The following is a 16,021-nucleotide window of genomic DNA, read 5'->3' as shown; positions in this document are numbered from 1 at the left end:
CACCAACCCGATAGGTCCTGAACTGTCATCTAAGCTTCAACCTCTGTACCATCGGTGAAATGTTGCATCCCTCTGCCTGTTCTACAAGTATTTTAATGGTGGATGCTCTAATGAACTATAAGCCCCTGTACCCTCTCGACGTAAATACCCCCGACAAACAGCAAAGTCCCACCCCTACACAGTAGAGATCCCTAGATGTAACAAAGCCTTTTACTCTAATAGTTTCTTCCCCAGAACTGCTAGACTTTGGAATTCACTTCAGGGTTCCTGCTTCCCCAACTGTACTGACATGCAGAAGTTCAAATGTAATGTGAACAGACATCTTGCTGCTTAACTCCTTACATAGTATCCCTGCAACTTATGTCCTTGTATTTTGAATATTGCCCACACTAAGGATTCAAGAACATAATTGTTCTAGTTCGTTGTGTCAGTTTTTTTTTTTGTTTTTTTATATATGTTCATTCAAAATGTCGGAAATTTTTTTCATCCCACCCTGTACGCATGACATGCAACAAGACCGAAAAGAGAGAAAAAAATTGATTAGGTAACTTACCTACTATATGCCCGAAACAAACAGTAGCCACACTGCAGTTTATGTTTGTACGTATGGTGGCACATTGCCTCCATATTCCACGACTTGTAGCTGCAGTAGACGCACGTAAATATTTCCATCTGATTCACACGGTCCGTGGTACGCGCAAACAGCTTCCGACAACCAACCCGGAAGAAGGACTGCGTTACAGAGTTCTCCCAAGTGTGTCGGATCCAAGAGAAGTTCTTACTGCCTTTAGAAAAGTTAGTCGTCGTCGTGCCGCCCCGACCACCACCACCCCCACCACCACTGTTAGTGACGGATCCGCCGTCAGACATTGAGCGGAACTTCTTTGGCATAGGTTGACCCGCCTCGTCCATCGACAGTCGCTTCGGTGGACGTTTAGACTTATTTATGTACAATTTGCATCCAAACTCGTCGGCCTTGGAGATGACCCATCGCGATTTGCTTTCCTTGCCACTCATGGCAGAGGCTTCCATATTGGCACCGCTACCTTTGCTGGAACTTGACGTCCCGATCCGGCAGACGTGCTGCTCAAGGCGGCTTTGTAGCCAACATATATATGGACATTGCGGACATCGGCGTTGCTTGATATTTAAATGTCGTTTCCAAATATGAATTTTCATAATCATGATACGAGTGCACTCATATCGGCAAATGCAACACTCATACTTACTTCCAGATTTCTTTTCCATGAGGCCTTTTGCCGAGAGACTCATGTCTTCATCTGACATGATGCTGCTGTTACCTATAAGGTTGGAGATATTGTCAGCTACATCATTTGTCACCTTGCCCCCGTTGTTCTCGCCGTCGTTGACGACTTCTTTTTCCACCTTGCTGGGCTTCTCATCAACGGGTTGCAACGTGTCAGACTTGTGCCGCGACAGTTGGTGCATATTCATCAAGTACAGATACCAGCACTTGTACGCACACAATGAACACTGTTTCATCTCAATGTGCATGTGTGTTCGCCAGATATGCGTCCGCACTTTGTAGGAACTAGGGCTCTTGTAGAAGCAGAGCTGGCACTCAATGAGACCATCGGTCGTGCCTTGCAGGTTCTGAGCAAGAGTTTTCATCTCGTGGTCGGACAAATTTGGATGGGAGTGCTTGTGCTTGCTTATCTTGTGCTTCTCCAGTGTGTAGTTCTTCCACGAAGTGAAGGGGCAGCATGGACAGGTAACGGGCTTCAACTTGAGGTGCGTCTTCCACAGGTGTTGGCGAATGTTAATCATCGTCTTCCCCGTGTGTCGGCATATCGAGCAACGATACCCTTCTGAATCCGTGCAGTCAAGGATCCCTTCCTTGGCCATCAGGTTCATCTGTTTGTCTCGCATGTATGACATCATCCGAGTGTTCCACTCATTACGCGTTTCATCATCCTCGAGGACTGTCTTTGGACCATCCGATGATGGTGACGCCGACGACATGGGCTCTTCATCTATTTCCAGCGGCTTCACATCTAGGTCCACTGGTTCGATTTTCACATCGTCTGTGCTGCCGCCATTGTCCATGGTGCTGCGTTTGCGGATGTACTCAGAGAGGCGCCGCTTGGCAAGTGAGCAATGTTTGACATGTCTTAAAGATTGCCATTTGCTGAGGCTACGGAAATGACAACCCGAACACTTGAAGTAAGCATTGTTCATTTTTTTACTTGGAGAGCGCTTGAAACGCTTGAACGAGAGGACATTGCTGACTGTTAACTTTGTGTCGGTCAGTAGGGTCACCTTGGGAGTGATATTCGCCAGGTCAACAACTTTGCGATGCATACCGTCCGGACCTTCCGTCGCTGTCATTATCTGCTGGTGTTCGACAAGGTCTTGCTCCGAGGTTCCATGGAATTCGCAAAAGTCGCACGGATATTTCATCTCGCCGTCGAGACCCTTCTTGCCGTTAATATCTAGCTCGTCTCCGTTATGCTCTCGCTCCATATGTTCGCTCCAGTTTCTCTCGTTGTGAAACGCCACTTTGCAATACGGACAGATGAAGGCGCCACTTTTTGCGGCTTCTAGCCAGGACGATGAAGAGAGTTTCGAATCGACACCACTGCCACTTGAACCGGATATCTTTAACTCTATCTGCTCAAAGTTGGCATTTTTACCCGGATGCTGGTCGACTGTGTGTTGAAAGAGCATTGTATCCGACGATGCCGGAAAGCTACACCACTGACAAGAGTAGACCAAAGTCCAGTGATTCTCCTTGGGCGATGAGGCAAATGATTTCTTGTGCGAGAGGGCATCCTTTAGACACACCCGAGAGTGCTTTCGGAGGGTTGCGATATTTCGACACAACAATCCACATTTAATGCACTCGAGGACCCGATCTTCGGAAAGACTCCGATGGAGGTTAACCTGCTGTTGGTGTTGGGAATTTTCCAAACTCTGGTCCGGGGATATCGTCTGTTTCTTCTTGCAGACCACTTGACTGGTGACAACTATTTGCTTTGGCTTCAGTGGATGCTCCGTGGAGATATGGTTGAGGACCGTTCGGCGGTTGCGGTCCTTCACCGTGCAGTGAGGGCACTGCACAAATTTGAGAAGATTTGCTTGCAAATGGGCAAGGAGCTGCGAGAGCTCCGAGAATTCGGTGCTGCAATAGAAGCACGTAAAGACTAGTTCACCGACGTGAAAGATGTTGTTGTGCTCGTGGAATTCCTGTAGCATGTTTGTGCCAAATCGGCAGCGGGGAAAGTGGCAACGGAAGAGGAGGAAATCACGGGCGTTGGAGTGATTGTACATGTGTTTGATGAGATCATCTTTGGAGTAGTTGGTCTGACCGCAGTGGTAGCATGGAAAAACGGTCTCAAAATTATGGCACTGTTGCAGGTGGAGGCGGAACTGTAAGCAGTTCATGCACGAATAGGAGCAGTAGTGAAAGCCACACACGTAGAAACTGCCCTTCTTTTGGGCGACAGCTGACGCGGCAACCATCGAGGAAGAAGTGGACGAGGAAGACGAAGAGGAAGAACTGTGGTGGTGGTGGTGGTGGTGATGGTGGGGGTGGTGGTGGTTCTGGGCGTTCGAGGACGACGACGATTTCTTGGTGCGCTTCTTGCTTCCGCTCGAGTACAGCGAGCGGAGATAGTCGACGTTTGCCGGGGCAAAGATGCTATTGCTGTCGTCCGTAAGGCCAGTGTAGGATTTGCTGTCTTTCTCTGACTGAGACATGTCTTGCCCCCGCGGCGGGGAGAGCAGCGACTGATCAGTGGACTTTCCACCGAAGCTGTCACCTCCGCCACCACTACCACCGTTGTCCAGTTCGTAATCCAGGTCCACGCTTTCAGTATCAGTCTCGTCCTCTGCAAAAGTCTTCTCGCGGTTGCTCTGGTCAGCATCCGACCGGACAATTGACCGGTGCATTTTCTTCCGTGCGCGACAGATCTTTAACATCACATCCAAAACATAAGGACACTTGTTTGGTTGTTGCTGTAATCCGACATTGTTGTCTGCATTTTGTGGTGGACTAGGGCAGTGGTTGCAAAGCTTGCAGCGGACATGGAAATGCCACCAGATGTGCGATTGAAATATGCGCTTACTGCGGCACATTTGACAGCAAATAACACATACAAAGCAATTGTCAAGAACCACAAATGACGGGCGAGTTACTACCTTCGATTGAGCAATTTCCGACGAAGGTGATGAAGAGTTCTGAACAGCATTTTGTTCTGTAGCTGGTTTCCCATCGGACGCGGTTTTAGGAGACAGATAAGGAGGTGGATAAGGTGTTGGGGGAGGCTCAGGAATAGCCGTGTTACACTGTTTATTGGCCGACTCATTCGTCCTTTCGATTTCAACGTTGGAAGATAGGGAATCGGCAAGCTGGGAATCTGCCTTCTTGTCTGGTTGGGGTGTCTCGTCATTTGTAACTGTACGGTCTTCATCGTCAGCTTTGTTTTTTCCATGTTCCGAGTTAAGAATCGGTGTGGAATCAATCTGTGTGGGATTGGTTCCACCCGATTCTACAGGGGACTCTGCATCTACTGTCTTATTTGCACCGATATTTGCCTCCAATTCGAAGACTTTGCCTGTTTTGTCTGCCATCTCTGCTGATTCGTCATCAAGCGATGACTGTTGAGGTTTTTCTTCATCTCTTTCCGAGTTGGAAGCATCCACCAAAGCCTTTTCAGAATCTGAGGTAGTTTCAACTGGTGATGGCAATTGCGTGTTTTCTCCGAGATTCTTTGATGATACGATCACTTCCAATTTTTTCCCAGAAAAACTTTTTTCTTCCTCTTTAGTGCTGTTACTGCTTTCAACGGCCGTTTGTAGAGCAAATGACTTGGCTGCAGTGCCATCGAGTAGGACTGGACCGTCAGATTTTGTGGACAATTCTTCCCCCTCATTGTCCAGAGATTTGTCAAGCTGTTCATCACAACCATCTTTCTTCAAAGTATTCTTTGTATCCAAAGTTGAAAGAGAGTTGTTCTTGACGACGCCAGTTTCTTTTTCTGTTTCTTCAGAGATACATTCTGAAGTTAAAATCGGTTCTTTATGAGTGTCCTTTAGTGCTAATTGAGTGTTCTCGTCCTTGACCAATGCTGACTGCACTACAGCATTATTCAAGTTAACACTCTCAAAGTTTTCAACAAGGTTTGTTTCGGATTTTGAAGAGTCACTTGTTTTTATAGTGTGAGAATTTTGCGTTTTAGGGCTAAATGGTGAGGAAATCAAACTGCGAGGCAGAGGGTTACACATTAATGAGGGTAAGGAAGTACAGGTCTCGCCTTTGGCTGCTGTTGGAATATGGGTTTCTTCATTTGCTACTGCTGGGAAGGAACAGAACTCTCTCTCTGCTGTTGTTGGAGAAGTATGAATCTTGCCCTCTGATGCGGCTGGTGAAGTACGGGACTCGCCTTCTAGGGCCGCCGGCTTAGTATGGGACTCGCCTTCTAGGGCCGTCGGCTTAGTACGGGACTCGCCTTCTAGGGCCGCCGGCTTAGTGAGGGACTCGCCTTCTAGGGCCGCCGGCTTAGTGAGGGACTCGCCTTCTAGGGCCGCCGGCTTAGTGAGGGACTCGCCTTCTAGGGCCGCCGGCTTAGTGAGGGACTCGCCTTCTAGGGCCGCCTGCTTAGTGAGGGACTCGCCTTCTTGGGATGCCTGCTTAGTGAGGGACTCGCCTTCTTGGGATGCCTGCTTAGTAAGGGACTCGCCTTCTTGGGATGCCTGCTTAGTAAGGGAATCGCCTTCTTGGGATGCCTGCTTAGTAAGGGACTCGCCTTTTTGGGATGCCTGCTTAGTAAGGGACTCGCCTTCTTGGGGTGCCTGCTTAGTAAGGGACTCGCCTTCTTGGGGTGCCTGCTTAGTAAGGGACTCGCCTTCTTTGGTTGTCTCCTTAGACATGGACTTGCCTTCTTGGGCTACGTGTGTAGAGAGGGAGTTGCCTTCTAGGACTGCTTGTGTAGTAAGAGACCTAGCTCCAAAGGAAGTACAGGTCTTAATCTTTGTGGTTGCTAGGAAAGTAAAAGTCTCGTCTTTCGCTGCTGGGAAAGTTTGGGTCTCACCTTCCACTGCTGCTGTTGGCAAAATATGGGTCTCGCCTTTTGCTGCTAGGGAAGCACATGTATTGTCTATTTTTGCTGGAGAAGCACATGTCTCGCCTTTTTCTGCTAGGGAAGCATGTATCTCGCTTTCCGCTGCTGATGACGTACAAGTCTTGCCATCCGCTGCTGATAACGTACAAGTCTCGCCATCCGCTGCTGGCAAAGTACGGGTCTCGCCATCCGCTGCTGGTAAAGTACGGGTCTCGCCATCCGCTGCTGGTAAAGTACGGGTCTCGCCATCCGCTGCTGGCAAAGTACGGGTCTCGCCATCCGCTGCTGGCAAAGTACGGGTCTCGCCATCCGCTGCTGGCAAAGAACGGGTCTCGCCATCTGCTGCTGGCAAAGTACGGGTCTCGCCATCCGCTGCTGGCAAAGTACGGGTCTCGCCATCCGCTGCTGGCAAAGAACGGGTCTCGTCATCCGCTGCTGGCAAAGTACGGGTCTCGCCATCCGCTGCTGGCAAAGTACGGGTCTCGCCATCCGCTGCTGGCAAAATACGGGTCTCGCCATCCGCTGCTAGAGAAGTATGGTTCTTGCCTTTAGCCGCTGGTGAAGTACAGGTAACGCTCTCAACTGCTACTGATGAAATGCCAGTCTCGCCATCTTTTTCTGCTGTTAGTGAAGTATCAGTAACACACTCAGCTTTTGAGAGAGTCAGAATCTCGCTTTTTTCTGTTGTGGAAGCCTGAATGTCTCCTTTTGGTGGGAGAGCCTGAATGTCCCCTTTTGGTGGAAGGGCCTGAATGTCCCCTTTTGGTGGAAGGGCCTGAATATCCCCTTTTGTTATTGTTGGGAGAGCTTGAATGACCCCTTTTGTGGTTGTTGTCAGGGAAGCTGGATCCTCACCTTTTCTGGTTGTTGTCGGGGGAGCTGGATCCTCACCTTTTCTGGTTGTTGTCAGGGGAGCTGGATCCTCACCTTTTCTGGTTGTTGTCAGGGGAGCTGGATCCTCGCCTTTTCTGGTTGTTGTCAGGGGAGCTGGATCCTCACCTTTTCTGGTTGTTGTCAGGGGAGCTGGATCCTCACCTTTTCTGGTTGTTGTCAGGGGAGCTGGATCCTCACCTTTTCTGGTTGTTGTCAGGGGAGCTGGATTCTCGCCTTTTGAGATGGTTGTTGTCGGGGGAGCTGGATTCTCGCCTTTTGAGATGGTTGTTGTCGGGGGAGCTGGATTCTCGCCTTTTGAGATGGTTGTTGTCGGGGGGGTCTGAATATCGTCTTTTGAGGTGGTTGTCGGGGGAGTCTGAATATCGCCTTTTGAGGTGGTTGTCGGGGGAGTCTGAATATCGCCTTTTGAGGTGGTTGTCGGGGGAGTCTGAATATCGCCTTTTGAGGTGGTTGTCGGGGTAGCCCGAATCTCGCCTTTTGTCGTTGGGGGAGCCTGAATCTCGCCTTTTGTCGTTGGGGGAGCCTGAATCTCGCCTTTTGTCGTTGGGGGAGCCTGAATCTCGCCTTTTGTCGTTGGGGGAGCCTGAATCTCGCCTTTTGTCGTTGGGGGAGCCTGAATCTCGCCTTTTGTCGTTGGGGGAGCCTGAATCTCGCCTTTTGTCGTTGGGGGAGCCTGAATCTCGCCTTTTGTCGTTGGGGGAGCCTGAATCTCGCCTTTTGTCGTTGGGGGAGCCTGAATCTCGCCTTTTGTCGTTGGGGGAGCCTGAATCTCACCTTTTGCTGTTGGGGGAGCCTGAATCTCGCCTTTTGCTGTTGGGGGAGCCTGAATCTCGCCTTTTGCTGTTGGGGGAGTCTGAATCTTGTTTTTTGCTGTTGGGGGACTATGAGAATCAATTTTCAATGTTGAGGGAGTACAAGTCTCACTTTTTCCTGCTGGCTGAATACTTTCAACAAATGATGCTGATGTGTCTTCTCGGAATTTTGCAGGTTCTTCTATTTCAGATATTTTGTCTTCTTCTGAAATTAGTTTTTCAGGTGGTGCAATTTTTTTATTGGTCAACATAGCAGAATCCTTACATGTTTCAGACAATGTTGAAATTCCTTCAAGGTTTTGGATAAGATTCTTTTGAGTCTCTTCTTCGATTTGAGAATTTGGTGGAAAACTCGCACTACTTAATGATTTTTGCTTCAATTCGGTGTCTGACTGGATGTTAGGAAGTGAAGGAGGCTGATGACACACCTGTTCAACCGTTTTTGGTTCCATAATTTCAGTGTTTAACAAATCCTTAGGGCTTTTGTTTAGACTGGATAAAACAGGTTTTCCAGTTTCGACTCCGATATCAGAATGCTTTGCATGAGGAGTAGAAGGTTCCAAATCAGGCACAGCAAGGTTGCCAACATCCTGTTTTGTTGGTTTATTAGAAACGGACACTTCTTTAGTTTCTAAGGAAACAACCCGATTTACTGATTTTACATCAGATACTTTGTCCTTTTCTCTGGAAATGGATAAGTGTAACTCCTTCAGACTCCTTTCTTTTACGGGGAGTTTGGAAGTCATCAAATCATCCAACTTCGAGAAGATGTTAGGACAAGGATCTTTTATTGCAGTCAAAACAGAACTCTTCTTGGCAGAATCTCCCTGATTTTCCAAATGGCCAGAAGAGTCCTCTTCCTTCTGGACTGTATAAGTATTTTTAGATGCCAAAATCAAGCCTTCCACCTTCGAGCTGTAATGGTCATCTTTACAAGTGACCTCTGCTGGTTTAGAGAAGAGGTTATCAGTGACCAGGTTCTTGTGTATGAAATTGGTCCTCTCCTTTGGGAAAGTTTTTGAAATATCATTTTTCAAACTTAAAGATGAGGGAGTGATTGCAGCCGATGCTGTCGGCTCAGGGAGAGTAGATAAAGGATCTGTGTTAGACAGGTCTTTGTGTGAGATTTTTAAGGCATTAACGGCAGACTTGGATGATGATGATGATGATGATAACGTGGAGAGGCTGACCTTTGTTGATGCTGGCGATGATGACGAGAGGGAGGAGGAAGGAGTAGTAGTGGTGGTGGTGGTGGTGGTAATGGCTGGCTGCGTCACAGTTAGACTGCTTGTAGATAATGATTCCATCATTGCGAATGCTGATGGTCTGTTGATAAGTGATGGGAGAATATTTTTAGGAGATCTTGATGCCTCCGACGGAGCTGTGACAACTTTGGGAAGCACTGGGTGGATGTTTCTGCGAGACATGAACGAGTCTGGTGAAGCGGCTTCAACCTTGGGGGTGATCTTGATAACAGATTTCGTTGATTTCTCACATCGAGACGCGTCTGAATCTGAAAGCGAAGCAACTGTTATGTTCTTATCCTTGCCGCCGACAGGCTGTAGCAGATTTGTGACAAGTGTTTTGCCGTAAACCACTGTCGGAGGCTGTTGCTTCCCAGACATTGATGGCATCATCGATAATTCAGACGCACATGTAATGGGGATTGATTTTGAAACGGAGACTTTGGCGTCAACCGAAGTAGTCGGATCATTGGATGCTAATTTCTGTACAGGCATTAATGGAACATTTGTTTTGGCTAGCGGACTAGGAGTGGCTGAAGCAGTCGAATCTGATATTTTGCTTCCACTTTCTTTAGACAATACTATTTCCTGTGCTTCTATATTAGAAATAGGATCATAATGGTCACTGGACTTTTCAATATTAGAATCAAGGGAATGGTCTTCCTGAAAGTCTTTGGAGAGATTCTTAGATTCTTTGATTGGCTCTGGCTCCGGTAACTTGCAAGTAATAGCCAACCTTTCTGATGATGTCTCGGAAGTTATTGATTCCGAATTGGCATTCAGGAAAGTCGGTTTCTCCTGCTTGGATTCTAGTAAAAATTTTTTAGCAGATTCCAAAGTTGGTGTCTGGTTAGAATCAGAATGATGCTGTCCCATTGAAGAATCCAGAAAAATCTTGCAATCTTTTTGATTTTCATTTGCAGTAGATTCTTTTGATGAGACTTTTTTTTCTTTCAAATTCAGCTGGAAATTTGTCCTATGTGCCATTGCTGCGGAAGGCCTAAAAGACTCTTGAGTATTCACAATCAGTGTGTCTTCAGCTTCAGCTACACATACTCCTTTACAATCACTTTTATCTTCAGTAGAAAGTTGTGTCTTATCTTTTGAGGAAAGTATTTCTTGGGAATCAACACCGCTAGCAAGAGCTTTTGTCTGTGGCGTCAAGAAATTTTGGACCAGTTTCTCTTGGCATTGCACAGCGGCAACATCACCTGTAGATTTTTGGCATGCCAAAGTAGTATCTAGGTTCTTTAACTTGTCCAAAGAATTAAAAACCTTTGGATCTGAATTCTCCAAAACAAAAGTTCTGTCTAGAGACAGGGGCATTTTTGGTCTCTTCTCAAAGACATTCAACATCAATTTGTCAAGCTTTTCTTCAGGGACAACTATGTTACCTGATAAACGTTTGGCCAACTCATCATTTTGCACAGTGCAGGCAGATTTCAGATCTTCAGAATTTGGCATATTTACAATTTTTTCTTCGCCATCTACCGTATGTGCACGTTCTGTTTGGTCAGAACCAATTAACTGCTTATTGCCCATAAAACTGGACGATCTAGTACTCAAAGTTTCTGGTAGGGAGTCGGGGGTGTTGGCATATTCGCTAGGGAATGAGCAAGAAGGATTTGACTTATTCTCGCCCCCAGCAAATTTAACTGATGGTACCTGGTCTATGTATTCACTGTTTTCAGCATGAGTCTTAGACAGATTTGGTGTACTAACCGGTTTGCCATCAACTGTACAAGGGTGGCCGGATTTCTGCTTACTGTCAACTATACAAGAAACTGCCGAATGGCCACCATCAACTATACATGAAGCTGATAGCACCCCACCTTCAACTGTACAAGGGGTCACCATCAGCTTATTAACTGTACAAAGAACAGGTTCCTGTTCAACGTCGACTGTACAAAGAATTTCTGCTTGCTTGTCATCAGTTTTGTGTATATGAATTTCTTTTTCTTTAACTGGCTCCTGTTCCATATCACTTGTGCAAGGAGCAATCTCCTCTGTGCAAGAAAGCGTCACTGGCTTAATGTCTTTACTGTCCTCTTCCAGTTTGTCCGTCCCTCGTTCGCTGTCCACTTTGCAGGAAGGAGTTTCCTGTTTAACTTTCATTGAACAAGGTAACACTTCTTGTCTACTAATTTTAGAGCAAGTTGTAGTATCTGATTTAGCTTCCACAGGACAGGATGCGTCATCCTGTTTGATCTCAGAACAAACTGAAGTTTCATTTTTAGTATTCACAGAACAAGGTACAGTCTCCTGTATACTAATGTTAGCACTAGGAAAAGTCTTTAATTTGCTCATTGCAGAAGACTGTGTCTCCTGTTTACTCTCCGCAGAAGACGCTGTCTCCTCTTTACTCTCTGCAGAAGACGCTGTCTCCTCTTTACTCTCTGCAGAAGACGCTGTCTCCTCTTTACTCTCTGCAGAAGACGCTGTCTCCTCTTTACTCTCTGCAGAAGACGCTGTCTCCTCTTTACTCTCTGCAGAAGATGCTGTCTCCTCTTTACTCTCTGCAGAAGATGCTGTCTCCTGCTTACTCTCTGTTGTGCAAGGAGTGTCAGTTAAGCATATAGGAGATTGGACCTGTTTCTTCTCAACTTTACATGGCGTTTTCACATTCTTATTGTCAACTGTGGAGGAGCCAGCGACTAAATCACTGTCACCTCTACAGGGTGTCTTTAGTCCTTTTTCGATACCACATGCAGGCTCAACAGTGTGTTCTTCTTGCAAGGTCTCCTTGGACAGGCAGCGTTTCATATGGGCCAAAGAAATATCAGCCTCTTTTTCTGCCGCCATTGTTTCTTTCTTAGCAACAACAGAAGCAGAACAAAGTTTATCAGAAACATTTGGCTTCTCGTCGACTGTGGCATTCTTGTTAAACGTTTCTGTCATGGAGACTTTAGAGGTAGCTTTGACAGAAGCTTCTGATCGCTGGTCAGCAATTCTGGACTTTTTGATGGCAGGCTGCTTTGCATCAACAGAATCCATTTTTTTCCGTTTGCTGGACACTGCAGGCATATCAGAGTCGGGATCATCGGCTTCTTTCCGTTTTTGCGTCTTTTCACTTTTCACCAGGTTTTTGCCTTTGATTTTTTGTACTTTTTCCACAAGAGATTTGCCGACTTTGGAAGTTTTATTCTTTTCTATGGATGATGCGACTGTCTTTTGCAGGGGTCGCTTGTTCCCTTTTGCGGGTGCTGACTTTTTCTTCAAGTTCAGCGTACCCTTTTTTTGATCATCAGCAGAGCTGTTTGATGCCGAGGCAGCCTGCCCTGATTTTTTGCCTGCCGACTTTGGCTTAATGATCTTTTTGGCTTTTGCCATCTTTCCACTGTCGCTAATCTTTTTCTTTTTCTTGTCTGAAGAATTAAGTACTTTCGCTTTGACCTTTGTGGCCAACTTTTTTAGCTTGACCTTTTTTGCCACCAACTTCTTAGCTTTTTTTGACGAACTGTTCTCGGACGTTTCTACTCCCTGAGCCAACTTCTTCGCCTTTGAGGCCTTCGTTTCTTTTGCCACTGAAGAAGACGACGACGACGAAGACGACGCGGACCCACCAGTAGCCCCACTCTTACTCTTTGGCTTGGTCTGTGCATCTTTTGCATTTTTCTTGGCACCGACAGACTTTTTTACTTTGGTTACCGTTTTTTTTTTATTGACTACTTTGGCGATTCCCAACTGCTTTTTCTTGTTCAATACCAAGAGTTTTGCATTTGTTTTTGCTTTTTGGAGTTTTTCAACAGCTTTCTTCGAAGTGTCTTCAATGGAAACGGCACGTTTATTAATGTTTTTCTTTTTAGTCTCAGACGGCAACGCTTTCTTAACTTTAGGTACTTTCTTTGGAGAATTACTGGCACTCGAAGATTTTTTGTTAGCATCATTGTTCCCTGATGATGCCGATGACGATGACGAGGTTGCAGCTGACCCCTTTCCTGGAGTCGATGCTGCATTCCCGCCAGAGGTAGCAGCTGGAGTGCCCACCGGATATTTCCTTGGCCGCCCAACCTTACGCACTTTCTGTTCATTGTTCCCAGTCTCTGAAACGGAATCTCCGTCACCCTGATCGCCTACCGCCTTTCCAGGACCTTTTGGAACCTGGTCAGACTTTGTAGATTTACTGTTAATACCTCGCTTGCGATTCGCTGACATCGTTAAGAGTTTAACCAAGTTTTGTTCTGCTTTTAAATGGATCTCTTACCCCCCCTCTGCTGTCTATACCTTAGAGACTTACATGGAAAAAAAAAAAAAAAAAAACCCTAAAAAAAACCTAGTTAGGCAAGAAATCAAGTCTTGCGTTTCTTCTTACACCGGCAAGAAAATTTCATCAAGAGATACGCAGCTGATGAAGTTTCTACGCTCAGAAGATCACACCCAGAGTTAAAAAAGAGTTCCAATTTGTGCTCAACACAAACTGATCTCTCAGGTTGCATTGGTGTAGCTTTATACATATATTTATAGATGTATATACGTAGATAGTTTGATTTTAGTCTAACTTTAGATGTAGGAGTTAATCAGTAACGGGGAGAGGTGTAGAGATCTACCTGTTAGTCTATCTTTAGTAAAATTTTGGACAGGTAAAAATCACAGGTGTTTTATGAATTTACATCTAAGTAAATATAAGAAAAAGTAGGTGGTATATGTTTAATCATCAAAACATAAGTATATACAAACGCGTATAAACATGGATAATTGTCATAACAGGTAGTTTTGGAGTTTTTAATTATTTTATATTTTTACAAAAATTTGTTGGTTTTTTTTTTGCATTTTAGATATTTTTGTACATTTAATTATTATTTTGTTTTATTTGGTATATTCTTTTAGTAAACTTTTTTGCTTTAAATATATTTGGAATGTTTATATATTTTTTTTAACTTTTGTAAATGTTTTTTTATATATCAAAAATGTTTTTTTTAAATCTTTTCGTAGATTTCTTGGGTAAACTGGGGGGGTGGGAAATCTTAACATTATTTTTATTTACAAGTTTATTTTAATGCAAGCACGATTCACCATTTAAAAAATTTTTTTTTTTTTTTTTTTTGCATAATTTAAAAAATTAAAACCCAAAGAAAAATATTTTTGTTTTAGTCTAAATTTGTTTCTGTGATTTATTTTTTTTTGTTGTTTTTAAACAGAGATTCGGTTTCAGGGAATGGGAACATCTCACAAAAATAAGGAAAGAATTTTACTTTTTAAAGTTTTTAATTTAAAAAAAAAATTTTTTTTTAAATTAAAAACTTTCTTTCCGCTTTCACGTTTAGAAAAAAAAAAAAAAAAAAAATGTCTTAAAGTGGTAAAGCAGAACTAACTTTGGAAAATCGTTTTTTATATTTTTTTCTTAAAGACTTTTGTGGGCAAATGTCTTAACGTTCAGTGAGAAGGGCTAACACAGGAACATGAGGTAAGGGGGAACCTACGTCGTCGCAACAGCAGCAGAAGGTTAGTGTTAGGGTCAGCAGGAATTGATTGGTTTCAGTGATCGATCGAGTCTCCCTAGCCAACACTTGTGAGTGAATAATTCCTCTTGAGGGGGATGGGACGGAGACATATTTGTGGCACCAAAATGCCAAACCTTCCTCAGTTTGCAGCCTGGAATGAGACAAAAAGAAAAAAAAAAGAAAAATCAATTAATAATCAAATTTACAATTTTTTCTTCAAACATTCTGTGAAAACACATAAAACAATACTAACTGTACGGCACAATTATGCTGACACACCAGTTTTCACCAGATCACCGAAGGTAAGCAATGTTGAACCTGGCCAGATGGGTGACCATTTGTGAATGCTAGGCACATTATGTACCTTCTGGGAAGGTTGGGCGTTGTGCCAGCACCCTCACCCGGGGAGGTGAGGGTGAACTCGCTACAAAAAGCATCTACAAAGTTGTAGATGGCCTATGCTCCTCCAGGGGCTCTAGGCTGGGGAGGAAGAGGTGGGGGTGGGACAAAGGAGCTTATCTTTACAATTACCATTTTGACGACTTCCAGTTGCTCCTTCGTTCTTAATTGATTTTTTATGATACCTTTTATTTACTGAATTGTTAAGTAAAAGTATGGATGGTAACATTCAATGCTGCTAAGACTAAGCTTCTTTCCTTTTAATAATCACAAGAAACCTTCTCTGCCACTGATTGGCATAGCTAATGACAGACTACTTAAAAATAGTTTCTTAAACTCCTCAGCTTAGCATTCATAGGGAGCATGAATTAGAACAAATATATTGAGATTATTTCTAAGGTTATTGTGAAAAAGGTGGGCTCTCTATATCATGCAAGAGATGTTACTCACATCTGAGAGTATCCTGTACCTCTACGAAGCCACCATTCGCCCACGCATGGAGTATTGTTGCCACATCTGGGCTAGTGCATTTGCCACTACAGGATTCTACATTGCGAGTGGAACAGTCACATTTGCGAGTGATTTTTCAAAGTGGCGACTAGAAATAATGAAACGCTTATCTTTTGGCGATTGCAGTTCTTTCACTGAAAATCTCCCAAAGCTCTTTACTGAGTGAAAAATATCTTTTCAACTTTTTTTTTTTTTTTTTAATAAAAATAAACAAAGTTAAATTATTTAAAAAATAAAAGTTTAATAGAAAAATATACTTTTCTTTTTTTTTTAAACGAAGGTTGTTTAAAAAAACATCTGAAGAAATTCGAATATTTATGCCTTCAAGTATCAACATAAAATTTGTATATTTAGAATTACACTTATTTAAAAAAAACACACAGAAAAAACTTTATTATATGCATAATCGTCACAGAACGAAGATGTCATATTCTAAAAATCATGTGGGTTTGGCTAGTAAACGAAAATATTTAGTTGTCAAAGGTCAGCTAAAGATAAATTCGTCCGTAAAGCCCTCCACTAGTCTCTCGTTCTAGGCAGGATCCAAAAAAAAAAAAAAAAACATGGGGATGAGGCTACGAGAAATTAAACCTAAACAGTAATTATACAGATAACCAAGAATTCCAATGTAAAAAGAA

The 16,021-nt window shown here is 44.1% G+C and overlaps 1 protein-coding gene across 1 annotated transcript in view; it reads right to left on the bottom strand.

The window, feature by feature from the left end:
* Positions 1-16,021, bottom strand: part of LOC145269505 (uncharacterized) — a 203,093-nt gene that overhangs the window by 17,420 nt on the left and 169,652 nt on the right. The window contains exon 2 of the mRNA XM_080125241.1: positions 554-14,625. Coding sequence (XP_079981367.1) covers positions 554-13,188 — 12,635 coding nt within the window. The 5' untranslated portion in view covers positions 13,189-14,625. The remainder of the gene's footprint in view (positions 1-553; positions 14,626-16,021) is intronic.

This window comes from Euprymna scolopes, chromosome 45, assembly GCF_053919585.1.
Source record: "Euprymna scolopes isolate OS-2025 chromosome 45, ASM5391958v1, whole genome shotgun sequence".
NCBI classification, from domain to species: Eukaryota; Metazoa; Mollusca; class Cephalopoda; order Sepiida; family Sepiolidae; genus Euprymna; species Euprymna scolopes.
Note: the sequence above shows the minus strand (reverse complement) of the source record. Positions and strands in the feature narration are given on the sequence as shown.